The sequence below is a fragment of the Pseudophryne corroboree genome, chromosome 3 (genome assembly GCF_028390025.1).
Source record: "Pseudophryne corroboree isolate aPseCor3 chromosome 3, aPseCor3.hap2, whole genome shotgun sequence".
Classification (NCBI taxonomy): domain Eukaryota; kingdom Metazoa; phylum Chordata; class Amphibia; order Anura; family Myobatrachidae; genus Pseudophryne; species Pseudophryne corroboree.
The window spans coordinates 566052605-566077019 of record NC_086446.1 but is presented as its reverse complement, the minus strand read 5'-3'; the positions used below and the strand labels follow the sequence as shown (position 1 = coordinate 566077019).

Genomic DNA, 24415 nt, shown 5'->3' with positions numbered 1-24415 from the left:
ATTGCTTACACTAAACTGCTAAAAGCTTAGCAGTTTCACAGTAAAAAGAATGCTCAGCGGGTACAACATAAAACACCTACTGAATGAACTAAAACAATCAACAGAGCACATGTGGAACTGTCACTTGAAGCAACTGTACAATTATAATTTTACAATTTGGAGTAGAAGAAATATCCTTTCACTTCTTCAGTAAACTCAATATATTTATAGAGTTGGTGGATAATAAAACTGCCCTATGGGATTGTAACAAACACACACACACAGAGGGCTGAATTTAGTTATCCGCAAAATCGCGCTAATTTAGTAAGATTGACGTTTTTGCCATTTTCTCGTCTTTTTATTTATTTTTTGCCGCAAAAATTTACTTTTTCACGGATATGCCCACTCCCGCAATTTGCCCTGTTCAGTTGCAAATTCGCGAAAACGGGATTACCGTGAAAATTGTTGACGAAAGTAAAAAGTAGGTAAATCTGTCCATACCCCCAAAAAAGCAAAACAAACATCGGATAACAGTTAAAAAGTTTATTATTGGTTATAATAGACTTATTTCTGGTACTTAAATAGCGTCAAATGGCTGTTATGCATTTTTTTTTTTTTTTTTTAATTTGTAAAAAAAAATTAGCAATTTTTTTTCCCAGCAAAATAGGTGCTAAAATTAAATTTAGGGTAATGAAAATGGGTATGAGTATAGATTTCAAAACACTTAGCACCCCAATATACCTTTCCCATACCTTGTGCCCCAATTCCACCATTTTGCACTTTTTCACCCCACAAATAACATGTAATTAGTGGCCAATTCAAAATATTTCAAAGCTTCAAAGTGCCTAATTAGTCATTCAGGGGGGTGTCCCAGGGGTTCAGAACAAAATCCTAACATTTTTAACTTAAAATAGGGATTTTTCCCAACGCAAATACCACTGACAAAATCTCCTGAACCATAAGGACTAGGAACATGACCTTTGGACAGTAGCTTGCTTTTTGTGACATAGGCACCCACTAAGAAGGGAGTTTTCCAAATTCCACCCACAGAGGAGAGTAAAGCCAGTCCAGCCAGCCCACCCAGCCGGGGCTATAACGAAAGCATGGTGCCGGAGATACCAAGTTGCGGAGGGGGGAGGACATAATGCTCTGTTCCTAGACTTACTTGCCAGTGGCAGTTGCAGGGAAGTCCATTATTCAAATAGGGGAGCCACATCAACTGCCACCCCTAAACACTATCAAACATGGCTCCCCTATTTGAATAACGGACTGCTCTGCAACTGGCAAGAAGGCAGTCCAGCCTTATGATACAGGAGATTTAATATTGAGTCATCAGATATAAGGGGTGTAGTATGGTATGCCGACAGCCGGGCTCCTGGCGACCAGCATACCGGCGCCGGGAGCCCGACAGTGTAGCGAGCGCAAATGAGCCCCTTGCGGGCGCTGTTTCGCTCCACACTATTTCTCTGACGTCCTAGTGGATGCTGGGAACTCCGTAAGGACCATGGGGAATAGACGGGCTCCGCAGGAGACTGGGCACTCTAAAAGAAAGATTAGGTACTATCTGGTGTGCACTGGCTCCTCCCTCTATGCCCCTCCTCCAGACCTCAGTTAGAATCTGTGCCCGGCCAGAGCTGGATGCACCTAGTGGGCTCTCCTGAGCTTGCTAGAAAGAAAGTATTTGTTAGGTTTTTTATTTTCAGTGAGATCTGCTGGCAACAGACTCACTGCTACGTGGGACTGAGGGGAGAGAAGCAAACCTACCTGCGTGCAGCTAGCTTGTGCTTCTTAGGCTACTGGACACCATTATCTCCAGGGGGTTCGAACACAGGGCCTGACCTCGATCGTCCGTTCCCGGAGCTGCGCCGCCGTCCCCCTTACAGAGCCAGAAGACAGAAGGAGGAGAGAAAATCGGCGGCAGAAGACTCCGGTCTTCATTAAGGTAGCGCACAGCACTGCAGCTGTGCGCCATTGCTCCCACTGCACACCACACACTCCGGTCACTGTAGGGTGCAGGGCGCTGGGGGGGGGGGCGCCCTGGGCAGCAATAAGAATACCTTTTGGCAATAAATACACATAATACAGTCTGACTGTATATGTGTAAAACCCCCGCCATTTTTAGTCAGAAACAGGACAGAAGCCCGCCACTGAGGGGGCCGGGCCTTCTTCCTCAGCACACCAGCGCCATTTTCTCTTCACAGCTCCGCTGGAAGGAAGCTCCCCAGGCTCTCCTTGGCAGTATCCTGGTACACAAAGGGTGAAAAGAGAGGGGGGGGCACATAAATTTAGGCGCAAAATTTGTATATACAGCAGCTACTGGGTAAACAATGAGTTGTAGTGTAATCCCTGTGTTATATAGCGCTGGGGTGTGTGCTGGCATACTCTCTCTCTGTCTCTCCAAAGGGCCTTGTGGGGGAACTGTCCTCAAATAGAGCATCCCCTGTGTGTGTGGTGTCGGTACGCGTGTGTCGACATGTCTGAGGTAAAAGGCTCCTCTAAGGAGGTGATAGAGTGGATATGTGTGAGAGGGTGTCTCCGTCGACAACGCCGACACCTGTTTGGATATGTGTAAGTGCTAAGGTGAATTTATTGCACAAAAGGTTAGGGAACAGACAGGAAATCTACCTAGGTCTGTCCCTATGTCAGAGACTTTCAGAGTCTCTCAATGCTCACTATCCATAACAAACACTGGTATCGACATGGAGTTTAACTCCACTGTCGACTACGATAATGCAAAGTTGCAGCCAAGATGGCTAGAAGTTATTCAATATATGATTATTGAAATAAAAGAGGATTTGCATATCACTGATGACTCATCTGTCCCTGACACGAGAGTACACATGTTTAAGGGAAAGAATGCTGAGGTAAATCTCCAGACAAGAGACGGCAGCTTCCCACAAGAGAATTCTCAGGCTGTATCCTTTCCCCACTAGGGCCAGGATATGTTGAGAATCTTCCCCTGGGGTGTCCTGTTTGCACAGACGGTAGCACTTGCTATTCTCAGGGATCCTGCAGATAGCGTGCACATTCTAGTATACTACCCAGACCGGCGATTGTGTCGGCATGGGTTTATAGCGCTGTGGCAGCGTGGACAGGTACCTTATCAGCAGAGATGAGACCCTAGTATGCAATATAAATATATTAAAGATGCTGTCTTAAGTGATAGATATATGGTTATAAAGCATGCCCAAAGATACATGAGTATACTGGGTCCTAGAGTCAAAGCTATGTCGATCTCTGCTTGACGTGTCCTGTAGAATATGCATTGGACAGATGATGCCGACTTAAGAGGCATATGGAAGGCTGAGGACTGTGTGGAGAAGGGTTCTCGGGCCTGGTCTCCACAGCTATAGCTGGTAATTCTGCTAGTTTGCCTTATATTCCTGCACAGCCTAAGAAAGCACGACATTATTAAATGCAGCCTTTCGTATAAAGAAACAAGTAAGTCTGAGGGGCGTCCTTTCTTGTCAGAGCCGGGCAGCTAGTTCCCAGGAACAGAAGTCCTCCCCTGCCCCTACAAAAATCCACCAATGTCGCTGGGGCTCCACAGGCGGAGCTAGGCCCGGTGGGTACACGCCTTCGTAAGTTCAGCCACAAGTGGGTTTACTCCCTGTTCGATCCCTGGGCAATAGATATTGTGTCTCAGGGATACAAGCTGGACTGTGAGAAGATACCCCCTCACCGACGGCCCTGCGGGCTTCCCCCCAAGAGAGGGACCCAGTGTTAACTGCAATTCACAAATTGTATCTTTAACAGGTGGTGGTCAAGGGTCCCCTCCTTCAACAAGAGGGTGTTATTATTAGACCATGTTGTAATCCCGAAACCAGACGGTTCGGTCAGACCCACATTGAATTAAAAATCCCTGAACATATACCTGAGAAGGTTCAAGTTCAAGATGGAATCGCTAAGAGCGGTCAGTGCAAGCCTAAAAAGGGGGAGACTTTATTGTGAATCGGGACATAAGGGATGCATACCTTCAGGTCCCCATTTATCCACCTCATTAGGCGTACCTCAGAATTGCGGTACGGGATTGTCATTACCAATTTCAGATGTTGCCGTTTGGTCTCTCCACGGCCCCGAGAATATTCCCATGGTAATGGCGGATATGATTGTGTTCCTGCGGAAGCAAGGTGTCATTATGATCACGTACTTGGACGATCTCCTCATAAAAGCGAGATCAAGAGAGCAGTTGCTGAACAGCGTATCACTTTCTCTGGAAGTGTAACGGCAACACGGCTGGATTCTATATATTCCAAAGTCGCAGTTGGTTCCTACAGCTCATCTGCCTCTCCTAGGCACGATCCTAGACACAGACCAGAAAAGGGTTATCTCCCGATAGAGAGAGCTCAGGAGCTCATGACACTGGTCAGGAATCTATTAAAACCAAAACAGGTGTCAGTGCATCACTGCACTCGAGTCCTGGGAAGGATGGTGGCATCATACGAGGCCATCCCCTTAGGCAGGTTCCATGCTAGGACCTTCCAATGGGACTTACTGGACAAGTGGTCCGGATCACCTCTTCAGATGCATCGGTTAATCACCCTATCCCCCAGGGCCAGGGTGTCTCCTGTGGTGGCTGCAGAGTGCTCACCTTCTCGAGGGCCGCAGATTCGGCATTCAGGACTGGATCCTGGTGACCACGGATGCAAGCCTCCGAGGGTGGGGGGCAGTTACACAGGGAAGAAATTTCCAAGGTCTGTGGTCAAGTCAACTGACTTGCCTTCACATCAATATCCTGGAACTAAGGGCCGTATACAACGCCCTGCGTCAAGCGGAGAACTTGCTTCGCGACCAACCGGTTCTGATCCAGTCAGACCGCGGGGGTTCATGTAAACTGCCAAGGCGGCACAAGGAGCAGGGTGGCGAGGGTAGAAGCCACCAGAATTCTTCGCTGGGCGGAGAATCAAGTAAGCGCACTGTCAGCAGTGTTCGTTCCGGGAGTGGACATCTGGGAAGCAGACTTCCTCAGCAGGCACGACCTCCACCCGGGAAAGTGGGGACTTCATCAGGAAGTCTTCACGCAGTTTGCAAATTGATGGGAACTGCCTAAGGTGGACTAGATGGCGTCCCACCTCAATAAAAAGCTAAAAAAGGTTTTACGCCGGGTCAAGGGACCCTCAGGTGATAGCTATGGTCGCACTAGTAACACCGTGGGTGTTCCAGTCGGTCTCTGTATTCCCTCCTCTTCCTCTCATACCCAAGGGCTGAGAATTGTAATAAAAGGAGGAGTGAAAACAATATTCTTTGCTCCGAATTTGCCAAGAAGGACCGGAGCTGCAGCAAATGCTCTCAGAGGACTCAGGGCTTCTGCCTCTCAGACAGGACATGTTGCAACAGGGGCCCTGTCTGTTCCAAAATTTACCGCGGCTGCATTTGGCGGCATGGCGGTTGAACGCCGGATCCTAGCGGAAAAGGGCATTCCGGATGCAGTTATTCCTACGCTGATAAAGGCTAGGAAAGACGTGACCGCAAGACTTTTTCACTGTATATGGCGAAAAAAGGTTGCTTGGTGTGAGGCCGGGAAGGCCCTACAGAGGAATTCCAGCGGGGTCGATTCCTGCACTTCCTACAGTCAGGAGTGACTATGTGCCTAAAATTAGGATCCATAAAGGTCAAGATTTCGGCCCTATACATTTTCTCTAAAGATGAACTGGCTTCACTGCCTGAAGTTCAGACGATTGTTCCGGGGGTGCTGCATATTCAGCCTCCTTTTGTGCCACCGGTGGCACCTTGGGATCTTAACGTTGTGTTGGATTTCCTGAAATCCCACTGGTTTGAGCCACTTAAGACTGTGGAGCTAAAATATCTCACGTGGAAAGTGGTCATGCTATTGGCCTTAGCTTCGGCTAGGCGTGTGTCAGTATTGGCGGTTTTGTCATGTAAAAACCCTTATCTGATTTTCCATATGGACAGGGCAGAATTGAGGACTCGTCCCCAATTTCTTCCTAGGGTGGTATCATCGTTTCATTTGAACCAGCCTATTGTGGTGCCTGCGGCTACTAGGGACTTGGAGGATTCCAAGTTGCTGGACGTAGTCCGGGCTTTGAAAATTTATGTTTCCAGAAAGGCGGGAGTCAGAAAGTCTGACTCGCTGTTTTTATTCTGTATGCAGCCAACAAGGTTGGCGCTCCTGCTTCGAAGCAGACTATTGTTCGCTGGATCTATAGCACGATTCAGCTGGTTCACTCTGCGGCTGGATTGCCGCATCCAAAATGGTGAAAGCCCATTCCACAAGGAAGGTGGGCTCTTCTTGGGCGGCTGCCCAAGGGGTCTCGGTTTTACAGCTTTGCCGAGCTGCTACTTGGTCGGGGTCAAACAAGTTTGCTAAGTTCTACAAGTTTGATACCCTGGCTGAGGAGGACCTCGAGTTTGCTCATGCGGTGCTGCAGAGTCATCCGCACTCTCCCGCCCGTTTGGGAGCTTTGGTATAAACCCCATGGTCCTTACGGAGTTCCCAGCATCCACTAGGACGTCAGAGAAAATAAGAATTTACTCACCGGTAATTCTATTTCTCGTAGTCCGTAGTGGATGCTGGGCGCCCGTCCCAAGTGCGGACTCTCTGCAATACATGTATATAGTTATTGCTTAACTAAAGGGTTATTGTATGAGCCATCTGTTACTGAGGCTCAGTTGTTGTTCATACTGTTAACTGGGTATGGTTATCACAAGTTGTACGGTGTGATTGGTGTGGCTGGTATGAGTCTTACCCTGGATTCCAAATCCTTTCCTTGTTGTGTCAGCTCTTCCGGGCACAGTTTCCTTAACTGAGGTCTGGAGGGGGGGCATAGAGGGAGGAGCCAGTGCACACCAGATAGTACCTAATCTTTCTTTTAGAGTGTCCAGTCTCCTGCGGAGCCCGTCTATTCCCCATGGTCCTTACGGAGTTCCCAGCATCCACTACGGACTACGAGAAATAGATTTACCGGTGAGTAAATTCTTATTTTTATTTTCCCTCCAGGGGTTCGTGGACCCCCACGAGGGAGAATATATGTCGGTATGCCGGGTGTCGGGATTCCGGCGCCGGTATACTGTGCGCCGGGATCCCGACATTCGGCATAGTGAAGACCACCCGATATAAGTACTCAACCAACCTATTTCCAGGCAGGAGAGGAAAGTGTCTGTTATCAGAGGTTAACTTGTCGCTTGAACTAAACGTTGCTGAACCTCTCTGAGAGCAACAGGAGACATAGGGGTTAATTCAGACCTGATCGCTGGGCCTCCAGGGGGGGGGGGGGGGGGGGGGTGTAAATTCGCTGTGCAAGTGTGTACGCAGAGCTGCAAAAATCCACTTTGTGCAGTCTCTGCGCAGCCCAGGACTTACTCCTACAGTGCAATGAGAAGAGGCTTTTCGGGCCCGGAGCTGACAGCAGACACCCTCCCTGAAAATGTTTGGACATTCCTGCGTTTTTCCTGACACTCCAATAAACGGTTAGTTACCACCCACAAATGGCTTCCTCCTGTCAATCACATTGCCAACGCCCGTGCGATCGGATTTTTCGCACCATCACGTTGCTGACCGGCGATGCACTTTGGTGTTGTCTGACGCGTGTGCGCATTGCAGTGCATGCGCAGTTACTACCTGATCGGCCGCTGCAGCGACCAGGTCTGAATCACCCCGATAGATATTTTTGCTCTTAAATGCTTTAAAGGAAAGCTTGATAATCGGCAACTGCTTATCTGCTGTGTAAAGGGTACCGACGGCTCTCCCAGTGACCTTAAGTATTGTGCAAAAATCTTTACCTTTTTACCTCAAAGGAGGAGCCCTAAGGAGAACGAGAAGCAAAGCAAGGAGACCTAGGGCCCTTTGGAATAGAGTCAGCCTATCCCTGCAAACGTTAAATATAGAACATACAACAGGCGGCGCTTGGCCTGTCGTCCCAGCATTTACAGCACTGAGCGGGGCAGAGAAGGAGGTGGATTATTCTCCTCAGCGCCAGCCTTTTGACAGCATCAATCCGTGGAAGGCCCGGCCGGAGGTGCGGCCTAACAAAGATATATGTAAACATTTTAAAAAGTATTACATTTGCTTAAATACCAGCGCTTTTCCTCTCTCTTCCTCTCTCTCTCTCTCTCTCTCTCTCTCTCTCTCTCTCTCTCTCTCTCTCTGTCTCTGTCTCTGTCTCTGTCTCTGTCTCTCTCTCTCTGTCTCTCTCTCTCTCTCCTTATAAATACTGTATCGTGCAAAAGTTTTAGGCCATTTTCTGAAATTTCTACAGGATGTTTGCAACAACCTGCCTACCAAGTTTTTAAAGGAACATGGCAGGCAGGTTGTTTCAAACATCCTGTAGAACTTTCAGAAAGTGGCCTAAGACGTTTGCACAGTACTTTATTTCACACCACACATTGATTTCATTTAGATTTCTTCTTCAGATTACATTGGGGTGTACTTGGTTGGAGAGGACCGGGCACCAGTTAGCTTTTGAAGTCCAAGGATTCTCTGGCCCCTCCTCCCCTATACCAAGCCCGAAGTCAGGGCTAGCCAGTTTTGCTTTGATGTCGGTAGCAGTCGGATGCACCTTTTAACAGTGGGGATGCTTTTAAGCAGCCCCAAGCTTTTTATTTTATTAATTTATTTTCTTTTTACTAACTTTGAGCAAGCAGCGCTAGTCAGTCCTAAGGACGCCATCGCTGCTGTTCCTAGCAACTTCCCACTGGTGCCAAAACATCAGTAAGTGGACCGGTGATTAAGGAGGGCACAACAGAGCACAGCTAGCAAGCTCCCTGGGGACCCAAACTGCAGTCTGAGAATGGGGGGACAGGTAAGGCGATTCCCCGCTCGTACTGATGTGGGCGCCGGTCCGTCCATGGCCCCACTAGTCCACCAGGGCATCAATACTGGCACTGGGGAACTTTTAGATTCCAGCAGCCCTGGAGGTTAATGTCAGCAAGAGGATGTCGGCTCTCTCCCCCTGTTGCCCCTCCCCCAGCTCAGAGCGTGATTCCACTTTGTCTTCCCGTCTCTGAGCGGATCCTCCTTCACCCTTCTCCCACTCTGAGACGCTGAGCAGCCATTTTCTGAATAGTGCTGCCGCTGCAAGTCTCCGGGAACGCTGGGCCCAGTCTCTCTATACAGTACCTCTCCAAAGGGCCAGGTCATGCAGCACTGATCGTTCCAGCCATTGCAGTCTGAGTAGTTGATTAAAGTACCATTGCAACTGTATATTTTTATTTATGCATTGTATGTGAGTTGTGCTACTGTACTGTAGCTCTGCTGACTGATTTTCTCCTGTCAGTTATACCTATCCCTTCTGTTCTTCTAAATACAGGAGTATATGGGTTCACAGTACTTCAGATTTACTTGTATTTGTGAAGGGTGTCGTACTGTAATAGCTATACACTTATTGTCTGCTATTGTATTACTGTTATTGGGGGTCATTCCGAGTTAGCTACTTTTTGCAGCGCTGCGATCAGATAGTCGCCGCCTATAGGAGAGTGTATTTTCGCTTTGCAAGTGTGCGAATGCATGTGCAGCCGAGCTCTGCAAAAACATTTTGTGCAGTTTCTGAGTAGGTCTGAACTTACTCAGCCCTTGCGATCACTTCAGTTTGTCTGGTCCCGGAATTGACATCTTACACCCATCCTGCAAACGCCTGGACACGCTTGCGATTTTCTCAACACTCACAGAAAACGGTCAGTTAACACCCATAAACGCCTTCTTCCTGTCAATCTCCTTGTGATCTGCCATGCGAATGGATTCTTCGTTAAATCCATCGCTCGGCAATGATCCGCTTTGTACCCGCACAACGTGCCTGCGCATTGCGGTGCATGCGCAGTAGTGATCTGACCGCTGCGCTGTGAAAAACGGAAGTGTGCGAACAGGTCGGAATGACGCCCATTATGTCTTCCAAGGGCAAAGGTAACAAGGACGCTACTGCTCCTGTGCTGGTCACATGCAATTCCTGTTAAGTTGGATTATCCCTTCAGGACCCTGTACAGGACAGTCTGTGTGCAAATTTCTATATTACACCTCACCAGCCCACCCCTGCCCACGAACCACCCTGGGTGTCTTCCTTCTCACAGGCCCTTACGCAGATAGCGGACTGCTAATCAGCTTCTGCTCTGCCTCCCAGTATGGGATCTCCACAGCAGTTACAATCTGCTCTGCCAGTCCCACCTATGCATTCTCCTTGGGTGGATGTTCTATCTCAGTCCAGAATCTGGCTCAAACTTCTGCAGTCTTTCAATAAAAGTTACAGGGTGATAGGCCGTTAACCGCCAAAGCAAATAGGCGTCCTATGCTATCCTCACAGTCTACGCTGCTTGGATTCTGAAGGTTCATCTGGGGTGGCTGAGGATGCAGATGCCTCTCTCCCTGAGTCCCCCTCAGGTGAGGAAGAGCGTCATCCTACAGTAGATGTACCCGCGCTAGTGTGGGTAGTTAAATCCATTCTGGAAATATAAGAGGAGGGGCCAGATCCCAAGCTGAAAACCCCGGTATTTAAACGCAGGCAGGTTGTTTAGGCTGAATTCAATCAGAACAGCTTACTGACCTCATGAGTGAGGCATGGAGTACCCCTAGTAAGAAGTTTCAGATATCAAAAAGACTAGTTTCTTTTTACCCTCTCCTGTCTGGAGAATGTGCTAAGTGGGAGGTTCCCCCCTACGGTGGATTCTCACTTGGCGTGCCTAGTTAGAAGCTCTACCTTACCTATACCGTCTGCATCTTCCCTGAAGTAAGTTAAAGATCGAAAAATTTAAACTTTCCTTAAGTCTGTCTATTCCCTCTCTGGAGCTATTACACGTCCAGCTATGACCTGGGTGGCAAAGGCTTTTAAAGGCTGGACAGATGCCCTAGAGGTCTCCACTCTGACGCGACCAGGGAACAGCTGTCCCACATCTCCAATATCCGGGAAGCAGCCTCTTATTTAGGAGAAGCTGCTGTGGATACTGGTCTACTGGCTTCCAAGGCGTCTGTCACCTCTGTGGTCACCAGCCGGGTCATCTGGCTATGGTCAAGGAAAGCTGAGACTCCAAGTAAGCACTCGAAGCCCTACCCTTCGCTGGGGACATTCTGTTTGGTGCCGAATTGGACAAGATAGTGCCCTCAGCAACTATCCTGAAACCTAGGACATCTTCCTTTTGGTCCTTTTGCCCCCAGGGTAAAGCTAAAGGACAATCCTTTCCTCTCTGCAGTCTACCTCTAACAAGTCCTTCAAGCCCCGTGCTAAACAGACTTGGGTCACCAGACGTCCAGCCACCAAGTCTGACAACAAACCCTCTGCCTGATGGGACAAGCCTCCTCCTGGGGTATCCCAGGGTGGGAGGCTGACTTCGTCTGGCGTCGGACCATCACAGACGTCTGGGTACGAGAAGTGGTATCTCACGTGTACGCTCTCACATTTCTGAGGCCCCCCTAGCAGTTCTTTTGTACAGGTCCTCCAACAGACCTGATCAAATACCTGGTTATCCAGAAAGCCACTCAGTCTCTTCTGCAGTCCGGGGTTGTAATCCCTGTCCCTTCGGTACAACGAGGAACAGGTTTTTACTCTACCCTTTTCTTGGTTCAGAAACCCAACCCATTCTCAATCTCAAGTCACTGAACAGGTTTATCAGAGTGAACAGGTTTCGTAGGGAAACCCTCTGCTCCATTGAACTGGCATTGGTGCCCAGGGACCATTATGGTGTCTCAGGATGCCTACCTGCATGTGTCTTATTACGCCCTCTCATCAATTATTTCTTCGGTCTGCCGTGCTTCAGCAACACTTCACATTCCAGACACAGCATTTTGGTCTTTCTACAGCTCCTTGGGCCTTTACCAACATCATGGCAGTTACGGCGGCCCAGCTCCATTTTCAGGAGGTCAGAATACTCCCATACCTGGACGACCTGTTGATTCTGGCACAACGGTACATTTTCGGACAACGGTAGTCAACGGCACGTTTCCTGACCTCAATATTTTGGATTACAGCAGTCATGTTATTCTACAGCAGCATTGTTTGGTCCTGATGATGGGACCATATTGAGGTCTGGAAACAAGCCGTTGATTACAGACAGGCTGCACATTAAAGCACCCTATTATGGATTGTAATTACTACATGCAATAAAAGGATTTTTTTTTATCATACCTGGAGTGACGTGTACATTGCAAGTATTGCAGTAGCGAGATATTTACATTTAGCACGAGCACACAGGCATTTGATTCATCGCATAGGAGTGCCGGATTCCTTAGTTTTATTTATTTTATTCATGCCGTCAAGTGACCAAAATTGCTATTAGCCAGTTTAATTCATTTTTTCGGCATACTTCGAGTAACATAGGATATACATCGGGCCTGGCCAACCTGTGGCTCTCCAGCATGCCCTGACTCAGTTTTGCTATTCAGGAATGCTAAAACTGTAGCAGGGCATGCTGGGATGTCTAGTTTCACAAGAGCTGGAGAGCCACAGGTTGGCCAGGCTTGCTATAAACATCTCGCTTAATTGGCTAGTTAGCCAGTTAACATGATGAGGGGGTTTAAAGGCACACATGTGTGATGAAGCACATAATACTTGGGCACCCCATGTCATTTATGAAAATTGTAATTTTAGTTATCCGCACAATGTGCAGTAGGTGGGAGGCATAGAGTCGTCCAGCAAGTGTTACGGGGTGCAGTGCCCTGAGGGAACTAATACAGTTTGCCTGTCGCCTGCATTTCCCAAACTGCAGTGCTGCTTAATTCCCCCCAGAACCGCAGCGCATCTTTGCACACTGTGGGGTATATTTACTAAGCTCCCGATTTTGACCGAGATGCCGTTTTTTCTTCAAAGTGTCATCTCGGTTAATCTCGGTCATTTACTAAACACTAATCACGGCAGTGATGAGGGCATTCGTAATTTTTTGCAAGTTCAGGTAAAAAATTACGAATGAATACACCATCGGTCAAAACGCGGCTGTTTAAGTATGAATCTCGGTCATTTACTAAGAAGTGCAAAGCCAAAAAAGAACAAACACTGCCGTGAAAAATTACAACTCGTAAAAAAGTGCTAAAAAAAAACAGACCTTTTTTTTTTATTCGTGATTGGATAGGCATGCACGGATCCATGAGATCCGTGCATGTATATCAGTGGGAAGGGGTGGGAAAGTGCTTATTTTTTCAAAAAAAATTGCGTGGGGTCCCCCCTCCTAAGCATAACCAGCCTCGGGCTCTTTGAGCCGATCCTGGTTGCAGAAATATGGTGAAAAAAATGACAGGGGTTCCCCCATATTTAAGCAACCAGCATCGGGCTCTGCGCCTGGTCCTGGTCCCAAAAATACGGGGGGAAAAAAGAGTAGGGGTCCCCCGTATTTTTAAAACCAGCACCGGGCTCCACTAGCTGGACAGATAATGCCACAGCCGGGGGTCACTTTTATACAGCGCCCTGCGGCCGTGGCATCAAAAATCCAACTAGTCACCCCTGGCCGGGGTACCCTGGGGGAGTGGGAACCCCTTCAATCAAGGGGTCCCCCCCCCCCAGCCACCCAAGGGCCAGGGGTGAAGCCCGAGGCTGTCCCCCCCCCATCCAATGGGCTGCGGATGGGAGGGCTGATAGCCTTTGTTGTAAAATAAAAGATATTGTTTTTAGTAGCAGTACTACAAGTCCCAGCAAGCCTCCCCCGCATGCTGGTACTTGGAGAACCACAAGTACCAGCATGCGGCGGAAAAACGGGCCCGCTGGTACCTGTAGTACTACCACTAAAAAAATACCCAAAAAAACACAAGACACACACACCGTGAAAGTATAATTTTATTACATACATACACACATACATACATACTTACCTTATGTTCCCACGCAGGTCGGTCCTCTTCTCCAGTAGAATCCAAGGGGTACCTGTTGAATAAATTCTACTCACGAGATCCAGGGGTCCAGGCTCCTCGGCAAATCCAGGGATAATCCACGTACTTGAATAAAACAAAAAAACGGTTGCCCGACCACGAACTGAAAGGTGACCCATGTTTGCACATGGGTCACCTTCCCACGAATGCCAGAAACCCACTTTGCCTTCTGGCTAAGTGGGTTTCTTCAGCCAATCAGGGAGTGCCACGTTGTAGCACCCTCCTGATCGGCTGTGTGCTCTTGTCCTCACTGACAGGCAGCACACGGCAGTGTTACAATGTAGCGCCTATGCGCTACATTGTAACCAATGGTGGGAACTTTCTGCCCTGCGGTTGACCTAAAGTGACGTCACCGCTGAGCAGAAAGTTCCCACCATTGGTTACAATGTAGCGCATAGGCGCAACATTGTAACACTGCCGCGTGCTGCCTGTCAGTGAGGACAGCAGCACACAGCTGATCAGGAGAGTGCTACAACGTGGCACTCCCTGATTGGCTGAAGAAACCCACTTAGCCAGAAGGCAAAGTGGGTTTCTGGCATTCGTGGGAAGGTGACCCATGTGCAAACATGGGTCACCTTTCAGTTCGTGGTCGGGCAACCGTTTTTTTGTTTTATTCAAGTACGTGGATTATCCCTGGATTTGCCGAGGAGCCTGGACCCCTGGATCTCGTGAGTAGAATTTATTCAACAGGTACCCCTTGGATTCTACTGGAGAAGAGGACCGACCTGCGTGGGAACATAAGGTAAGTATGTATGTATGTGTGTATGTATGTAATAAAATTATACTTTCACGGTGTGTGTGTCTTGTGTTTTTTTGGGTATTTTTTTAGTGGTAGTACTACAGGTACCAGCGGGCCCGTTTTTCCGCCGCATGCTGGTACTTGTGGTTCTCCAAGTACCAGCATGCGGGGGAGGCTTGCTGGGACTTGTAGTACTGCTACTAAAAACAATATCTTTTATTTTACAACAAAGGCTATCAGCCCCCCCATCCGCAGCCCATTGGATGGGGGGGGGACAGCCTCGGGCTTCACCCCTGGCCCTTGGGTGGCTGGGGGGGGGGGACCCCTTGATTGAAGGGGTCCCCACTCCCCCATGGTACCCCGGCCAGGGGTGACTAGTTGGATTTTTGATGCCACGGCCGCAGGGCACTATATAAAAGTGACCCCCGGCTGTGGCATTATCTGTCCAGCTAGTGGAGCCCGGTGCTGGTTTTAAAAATACGGGGGACCCCTACTCTTTTTGTCCCCCGTATTTTTGGGACCAGGACCAGGCGCAGAGCCCGATGCTGGTTGCTTAAATATGGGGGAACCCCTGTCATTTTTTTCCCATATTTCTGCAACCAGGATCGGCTCAAAGAGCCCGAGGCTGGTTATGCTTAGGAGGGGGGACCCCACGCATTTTTTGGGGGGATTTTACATTGTTTAATTAAAAATAAAAAATAAAAAGAACCCCAGCACGGATCACACAGATCCGGCCGAGATTGATTGTAAAAAAAAACGGCAGTGTTTTGCTAATCACTGCCGTAAAATTAGGAAAAAAAAAACGAATGACATCGACATCGGAAGAAAAGAAAAACACGAATACGACAGCTTAGTAAATCCATCGTAATAAATTCAAAAAGTTGCAGTTTTACACTGTCGATGTCATTCGTGATTGAACTTTGACCTATTTTCGGGAATTACGAATGTTAGTAAATGTACCCCTGAGTTGCTGCGCTTCACTAAAAATAAACAATCCTAAATGACAGAGGGGGCACACCATGAATCCGCATATGCATGCATATGTTGTTGTCACGTCAGTACAACCACATACCCCATAGACAAAACATGTGCAAGTCAGACAAACTCAAGTCTACATCTATAGTACTCAAGGGCTCCTTATGTGTCGGACATATCTGTGCAATCTTCTTCAAGAGTTTTCATATTACAACATCTTCACGTTTTTGTTAAGATATCTGTTTTTGTTTTACAATGGTATTTCATTGCTTAAATTAATATTACTCAAATAACTAAGCTATTAACACAGACAAGTGAACTAAAAAAAAAATGGGAAAGAAAGGAATGTGTCATTGAATAAAATTGATAATCACTTGGCAACGACAGGTAGGCACTGCTAGTATTTATTATATTTGATTTTCCTACCTAGAAATAGGAGTACCTCCATTTAATGGGATAACCATTTGTATTTTTTTTTTTTTTTTGTGTGTGAATCGGTTATTCAGATGAGCACCTTATACAATGCAAGTAATAACTTGTGTGTATGTGGAAATATTTTAAATGTCCACATTACATCCTGGCATTAAAGAATGACTTTATTTATACACATTAGCTTTAGGCTGACACCTCAACCCTCAGTACCCACACATCTACTAATGTTCACCATTATGTATATAAACCTCTATGGTTCTCCTACTTTACATCTTGATATATGGAACTGCCTCCTGGGTTTATTTTGTCTTCAAAGTCCAACCTGATAATTGGAGGCAGCTGTGCATACACTATGTTATAGCTCTAATCTGTGCTGTCTACATTTACTGTGTTGCTTCAGGCCTTTGGACTTTCTTGTGGTTTGTGGGATTCTGCTTCCTGGCCAATCAGTGGGCAAACACACCGAATGATATAACTCAGACGGGTTACGCCAATGCCAGAGCAGCCATTGCGTTCAGCTTCTTTTCCATTCTCTCCTGGGTAAGTTAAGACATGAATTTATAAGTTCACTTACTACTGTACAAAGAAATAGCCTAATATCTTACTTGGCTCATTACAACATAAGTGTGTGATTAGAATAGATTAGAAAATGCCTGATAATTATTTTTTTTTCCTGCTGCGTGGTACACTGGGCTCCACAAGGATTGGACAATGGGGTGTAGAATAGGATCTTGATCTGAGGCACCAACAGGCCCAAAGCTTTGACTGTTCCCAGAATGCACAGCGCCGCCTCCTATATCACCCCGCCTCCCAGCACAGGAGCTCAGTTTTGTAAGTTGGTGCTGCAGTAAGCAGGCACTGAACAGAGGGGCTGCTCCAGGCAGCCCTAAGAAAAGCTTTTTATGAGGTAAAAAGTGAAGACTTCAAGGGCAGCAGCGGTGGTAAATGTCTTGTGACATTCACTGCTGCAGCTCCAGCTCTCCCCAGCGGCGCTGTACACTCCTGAGCCCTGGTTGCCGGGTACCTACAGCGGAGGCTCCGGTTTTCTTCACGTTAGACACACACGGCTGGGGCTCTCCAGGATCGCGTGGCCGCGCTTCGGGAGGTGGTAAGTGGGTCCCGCTTGCGGGACCCGGTCTTTATCGCGATCCGGCGTGGTCAGTGGGAGGCGGGCCACGCGCGCTGGCGGTGGACACTGTGGATACAGGCTATCCCACTAGATCACCAGGGCATGGGCGCAGGTCAGGTTTTCTCTCTAAACTAATTCTTAGATCGCCCACAGTACCCGGTGGTTTTGCCAGCAGAGGGGATAAGGCTTAGACCTGAAGCCCCTCCCCCAGCCCCAGGGCGCCATTTCTAGCAAGTGTTTTCGCCCTGGAGCTGCATATCTGTCTTCCTCACTCCTGTGTCTGCGGCGCCATTATCCCTCAGCTCACTGTTCCTGGGACTGCTTGGACAAATCCTCCTATGTAAAGCCACCTGGTTGTCAGTGCTGTGCCTTTTACATGACACTTAAGTATTCTACCTGCCTTTTTAGACCGTGATAGTTAAGAAAGGAGTGCACTTAGTCATTGTTTTATAGTACAATTACCCTGTGATATACATCCAGTTCTTACTGTGTACTGTTATATCTATTGTTATATAGCTGTGTAAACTAGTCCAGTGCAGTATTATTGTCCGTAATAACCTCTGCATTGTACAAACTGTGACTTTCTGTGTGTGCATTTGATAGCTGAGTGGTGTCCATTTCGTGTCTTTCACTCAACCTGCTATCCCTATATTCCATAACCTGAGGGGGCTTGGTGCGTCAGGTGTTATCTAATATAGGATTTTCACAAAGATATACTGTATTACGTATTTCTCTGACGTCCTAGTGGATGCTGGGGACTCCGTAAGGACCATGGGGAATAGACGGGCTCCGCAGGAGACTGGGCACACTAAAAGAAAGATTTGGTACTACCTGGTGTGCACTGGCTCCTCCCTCTATGCCCCTCCTCCAGACCTCAGTTAGATTTCTGTGCCCGGCCGAGCTGGATGCACACTAGGGGCTCTCCTGAGCTCCTAGAAAGAAAGTATATATTAGGTTTTTTATTTTACAGTGAGACCTGCTGGCAACAGGCTCACTGCAACGAGGGACTAAGGGGAGAAGAAGCGAACCTACCTGCTTGCAGCTAGCTTGGGCTTCTTAGGCTACTGGACACCATTAGCTCCAGAGGGATCGACCGCAGGACCCGTCCTTGGTGTTCGTTCCCGGAGCCGCGCCGCCGTCCCCCTTACAGAGCCAGAAGCAAGAAGATGGTCCGGAAAATCGGCGGCAGAAGACTTCAGTCTTCACCAAGGTAGCGCACAACACTGCAGCTGTGCGCCATTGCTCCTCATACACACTTCACACTCCGGTCACTGAGGGTGCAGGGCGCTGGGGGGGGGCGCCCTGAGCAGCAATAATATCACCTTGGCTGGCAAAATAACCACAATATATAGCCCCAGAGGCTATATATGTGGTAATTACCCCTGCCAGAATACAGAAAAAAGCGGGAGAAAAGTCCACCGAAAAAGGGGCGGAGCCATCTCCCTCAGCACACTGGCGCCATTTCTCCCTCACAGTTCCGCTGGAAGGAAGCTCTCTGACTCTCCCCTGCAGTCTACACTACAGAAAAGGGTAAAAAAGAGAGGGGGGGCACAGATTTGAGGCGCAGTAAATATTATAGCAGCTATAGGGGACATAATTCAGTTAGTCCCTGCATTATATAGCGCTCTGGTGTGTGCTGGCATACTCTGTCTCCCCAAAGGGCTTTTGTGGGGTCCTGTCAACTTTAAGAGCATTCCCTGTGTGTGTGTGCGGTGTGTCGGTACGGCTGTGTCGACATGTTTGATGAGGAGACTTATGTGGAGGCGGAGCAGATGCCTATAAATGTGATGTCACCCCCTGCGGGGCAGACACCTGAGTGGATGGACTTATGGAAGGAATTACGTGCAAGTGTCGACTCCTTACATAAAAAATTTGACGACATGCCAAATGCGTGACAGCCGGCTTCTCAGCTCGTGCCTGCCCAGGCAATTCAAAGACCATCAGGGGCTCTAAAACGCCCACTACCTCAGATGGCAGACACAGATGTCAACACGGATACTGATACCAGTGTCGACGACGATGAGTCAAATTTAATGTCCACTAGGGCCATTCGTGGCATGATTGAGGCAATGAAAGAGGTTTTACACCTTTCTGATATAAACCCAGGTACCTCAAAAAAGGGTATTATGTTTGGGGAGATAAAACTACCAATAGTTTTTCCCCCATCTGAAGAATTAAATGAAGTGTGTGAAGAAGCGTGGGCTTTCCCTGATAAGAAATTGGTGATTTCAAAAAAATTACTAATGGCGTTCCCTTTCTCGCCAGAGGATAGGTCACGTTGGGAAACTCTCCCTAGGGTGGATAAAGCGCTTACACGTTTGTCTAAAAAGGTGGCACTACCGTCTCCGGATACGGCCGCCCTAAAGGATCCTGCTGATAGAAAGCAGGAGGCTATCCTAAAGTCTATATATACACACACTGGTGTTATACTGAGACCAGCTATTGCTTCAGCGTGGATGTGCAGTGCTGCTGCTGCTTGGTCAGATTCCCTGTCAGAAAATATTGACACCCTGGACAGGGACACTATATTGCTAACCGTAGAGCATATAAAAGACTCAGTCTTGTACATGAGAGATGCACAGAGGGAGATCTGCCGGCTGGCATCTAGAATAAGTGCATTGTCCATTTCTGCTAGGAGAGGCTTATGGACTCGGCAGTGGACAGGGGATGCAGATTCAAAAGGCACATGGAAGTTTTGCCTTATGAGGGTGAGGAGTTATTCGGGGATGGTCTCTCAGACCTGGTTTCCACAGCAACAGCTGGGAAGTCAGCATTTTTACCCCATGTCCCCTCACAGCCTAAAAGCGCCGTATTATCAGGTACAGTCCTTTCGACCCCAGAAAAACAGGCGGGGAAAAGGCGGGTCCTTTCTGTCTAGAGGAAGGGGAAAAAAGCTGCACCACGCAGCAGGTTCCCAGGAACAAAAGTCCTCCCCCGCTTCTTCCAAGTCCGCCGCATGACGGTGGGGCTCCACAGGCGGAGCCAGGTACGGTGGGGGGCCGCCTCAAAAATTTCAGCGATCAGTGGGTTCGCTCACGGGTGGATCCCTGGATCCTTCAAGTAGTATCTCAGGGGTACAAGCTGGAATTCGAGGCGCCTCCCCCCCGCCGTTTCCTCAAATCGGCCTTACCGACAACTCCCTCGGGCAGGGAGGCTGTACTAGAGGCAATTCACAAGCTGTATTCCCAGCAGGTGATAGTCAAAGTACCCCTACTTCAACAAGGACGGGGTTACTATTCCACACTGTTTGTTTGTGGTACCGAAACCGGACGGTTCGGTGAGACCCATTTTAAATTTGAAATCCTTGAACACATACATAAAAAGATTCAAGTTCAAGATGGAATCGCTCAGGGCGGTTATTGCAAGCCTGGACGAGGGGGATTACATGGTATCCCTGGACATCAAGGATGCTTACCTGCATGTCCCAATTTACCTTCCTCACCAGGAGTACCTCAGATTTGTGGTACAGGATTGCCATTACCAATTCCAGACACTACCGTTTGGACTGTCCACGGCACCGAGGGTGTTTACCAAGGTAATGGCAGAAATGATGATACTCCTTCGAAAAAAGGGAGTTTTAATTATCCTGTACTTGGACGATCTCCTAATAAAGGCGCGAGGTCCAGGGAGTAGTTACTGGTCGGAGTAGCACTATCTCGGGAAGTGCTACAACAGCATGGCTGGATTCTAAACATTCCAAAGTCACAACTAGTTCCTTCCACACGCTTACTGTTCCTGGGGATGATTCTGGACACAGAACAGAAAAAAGTGTTTCTCCCGCAGGAGAAAGCCAAGGAGCTGTCATCTCTAATCAGAGACCTCCTAAAACCAAAACGGGTATCGGTGCATCACTGCACACGAGTCCTGTGAAAAATGGTGGCTTCGTACGAAGCAATTCCATTCGGCAGGTTCCATGCAAGGACCTTCCAGTGGGACCTCTTGGACAAGTGGTCGGGATCGCATCTTCAGATGCATCAACGGATAACCCTGTCTCCAAGGACCAGGGTGTCTCTACTGTGGTGGCTGCAGAGTGCTCATCTTCTAGTGGGCCGCAGATTCGGCATACAGGACTGGGTCCTGGTGACCACGGATGCCAGCCTTCGGGGCTGGGGCGCAGTCACACAGGGAAGAAATTTCCAGGGACTTTGGTCAAGTCAGGAGTCGTCCCTACACATAAACATTCTGGAACTGAGGGCCATTTACAATGCCCTAAGTCAGGCAAGGCCCCTGCTTCAAAACCAGCCGGTTCTGATCTAATCAGACAACATCACGGCAGTCGCCCATGTAAACCGACAGGGCGGCACAAGAAGCAGGGTGGCCATGGCAGAAGCCACAAGGATTCTCCGATGGGCGGAAAATCACGTACTAGCACTGTCAGCAGTGTTCATTCCGGGAGTGGACAACTGGGAAGCAGACTTCCTCAGCAGACACGACCTACACCCGGGAGAGTGGGGACTTCATCCAGAAGTCTTCCTACTGTTGGTAAACCGCAGGGAAAGGCCACAGGTGGACATGATGGCGTCCCGCCTCAACAAGAAGCTAAAGAGATATTGCACCAGGTCAAGGGACCCTCAGGCGATAGCTGTGGACGCTCTAGTGACACCGTGGGTGTACCAGTCGGTCTATGTGTTCCCTCCTCTGCCCCTCATACCAAAGGTGCTGAGAATAATAAGAAGGCGAGGAGTAAGAACGATACTCGTGGTTCCGGATTGGCCAAGAAGAGCTTGGTACCCGGAACTTCAAGAAATGTTATCAGAGGACCCATGGCCTCTACCGCTCAGACAGGATCTGCTACAGCAGGGGCCCTGTCTGTTCCAAGACTTACCGCGGCTGCGTTTGACGACATGGCGGTTGAATTCCGGATCCTAAAGGAAAAGGGCATTCCGGAGGAAGTCATTCCTACGCTGATAAAAGCCAGGAAAGAAGTAACCGCAAACCATTATCACCGCATTTGGCGAAAATATGTTGCGTGGTGTGAGGCCAGGAAGGCCCCTACAGAGGAATTTCAGCTGGGTCGTTTTCTGCACTTCCTACAGTCAGGAGTGACTATAGGCCTAAAATTGGGTTCCATTAAGGTCCAGATTTCGGCTCTGTCGATTTTCTTCCAGAAAGAACTGGCTTCACTGCCTGAAGTTCAGACTTTTGTAAAGGGAGTGCTTCATATTCAGCCCCCTTTTGTGCCTCCTGTGGCACCTTGGGATCTCAATGTGGTGTTGAGTTAACTAAAATCACATTGGTTTGAACCACTTAAATCCGTGGATCTCAAATATCTCACGTGGAAAGTGGTCATGTTATTGGCCTTGGCTTCGGCCAGGCGTGTGTCAGAATTGGCGGCTTTGTCATGTAAAAGCCCTTATCTGATTTTCCTTATGGATAGGGCAGAATTGAGGACTCGTCCCCAGTTTCTCCCTAAGGTGGTATCAGCTTTTCACTTGAACCAACCTATTGTGGTGCCTGCGGCTACTAAGGACTTGAAGGATTCCAAGTTACTGGACGTAGTCGGGGCCTTGAAAGTTTGTTTCCAGGACGGCTGGAGTCAGGAAAACTGACTCGCTTTTTATCCTGTATGCACCCAACAAAATAGGTGCTCCTGCTTCTAAGCAGACTATTGCTCGCTGGATTTGTAGCACAATTCAGCTGGCGCATTCTGCGGCTGGATTGCCGCATCCTAAATCAGTGAAAGCCCATTCCACGAGGAAGGTGGGATCATCTTGGGCGGCTGCCCGAGGGGTCTCGGCTTTACAACTTTGCCGAGCTGCTACTTGGTCAGGGGCAAACACGTTTGCTAAATTCTACAAATTTGATACCCTGGCTGAGGAGGACCTTGAGTTCTCTCATTCGGTGCTGCAGAGTCATCCGCACTCTCCCGCCCGTTTGGGAGCTTTGGTATAATCCCCATGGTCCTTACGGAGTCCCCAGCATCCACTAGGACGTCAGAGAAAATAAGAATTTACTCACCGGTAATTCTATTTCTCGTAGTCCGTAGTGGATGCTGGGCGCCCATCCCAAGTGCGGATTGTCTGCAATAGTTGTATATAGTTATTGCCTAACTAAAGGGTTATTGTTGAGCCATCTGTTGAGAGGCTCAGTTGTATTTCATACTGTTAACTGGGTTTAATATCACGAGTTATACGGTGTGATTGGTGTGGCTGGTTTGAGTCTTACCCGGGATTCAAAATCCTTCCTTATTGTGTCGGCTCTTCCGGGCACAGTATCCTAACTGAGGTCTGGAGGAGGGGCATAGAGGGAGGAGCCAGTGCACACCAGGTAGTACCAAATCTTTCTTTTAGTGTGCCCAGTCTCCTGCGGAGCCCGTCTATTCCCCATGGTCCTTACGGAGTCCCCAGCATCCACTACGGACTACGAGAAATAGAATTACCGGTGAGTAAATTTATTATTTTTTCTCTGATTTAGTCACCATATCTCTCCTTTATCTCTGCTGGTGCTGACTACACAGCGCAGGGGTTTGGGCTAGAGGTATAGTGCTGCTGATAATTGTACTGTGTTAACCTCATACTGCAAGTTCTATCATGTCTGCTTCTGAGGGTAACGGTTCTGGGGCTGAACACACTGCCGGTGTTGCTGACGCCACAGGGCCATATGAGGTGAATATAGCAGCTGGTTCTGGGGGCTCCTTGCCCCCCAGTGGGACTGTGGCAAGGGAGGCACATACTGACCCACCGTGGGCCGCTTTTTCCACGCTTCTGCATACGCTAGTTCATAAACTAACTCCCCCTATGGGACCCCCAATGCCAGTACAACCGTATGTGGTCCCTGCAGCTAACCTGCCGTGGGCGGGCGATTTATCTGCTCAATTAAAGAAGTTAAACCAGTCCTTGACTACTAAAAAGTCTGACCAACGCTTGCCTAAGTCCAAGAGGTCCTCTAAGCGAGCGCTTATCTCCTCACAATCCACTGCTGTCACTGACACCTCGTCTGATGAAGACGGCACATTTACTGACCCCCCAGGTTCTGACTCCGATACTGCTGATGGGGAGGGTAGTTAACATGTGGATGTTCCTGATCTTTTGGAGGCTATTAAGTTAATTCTGCAGATTACGGATGATCCCGAGCAATCCGTCCCTCCTAAGAAACCAGATAGGTTCAAGCGTCAGAAGGTGGTTAAGCAAGTTTTACCTCACTCTGACCACCTAGTGGATATACGTCAGGAACCCTGGGAAAACCCGGGTACGAAGTTTGTGCCTCAAAAGAAGATGCTGGCTCGCTATCTCCTCGCGCCAGAGCTGTCTAAGAATTGGGAAACGCCTCCTCCAGTAGACTCACATGTGGCTTGGATGGTGGTTTCCTCAGCTCTACCTGTCACTACCATCACGTCTCTAAAAGAGCCTACGGATAAACGTGTGGA

The 24415-nt window shown here is 48.5% G+C and overlaps 1 protein-coding gene across 1 annotated transcript in view; it reads left to right on the top strand.

The window, feature by feature from the left end:
- Positions 1 to 24415, top strand: part of SYNGR2 (synaptogyrin 2) — a 71123-nt gene that overhangs the window by 40191 nt on the left and 6517 nt on the right. The window contains exon 3 of the mRNA XM_063961297.1: positions 16321 to 16460. Within this exon, the coding sequence (XP_063817367.1) occupies positions 16321 to 16460 (140 nt within the window). The remainder of the gene's footprint in view (positions 1 to 16320; positions 16461 to 24415) is intronic.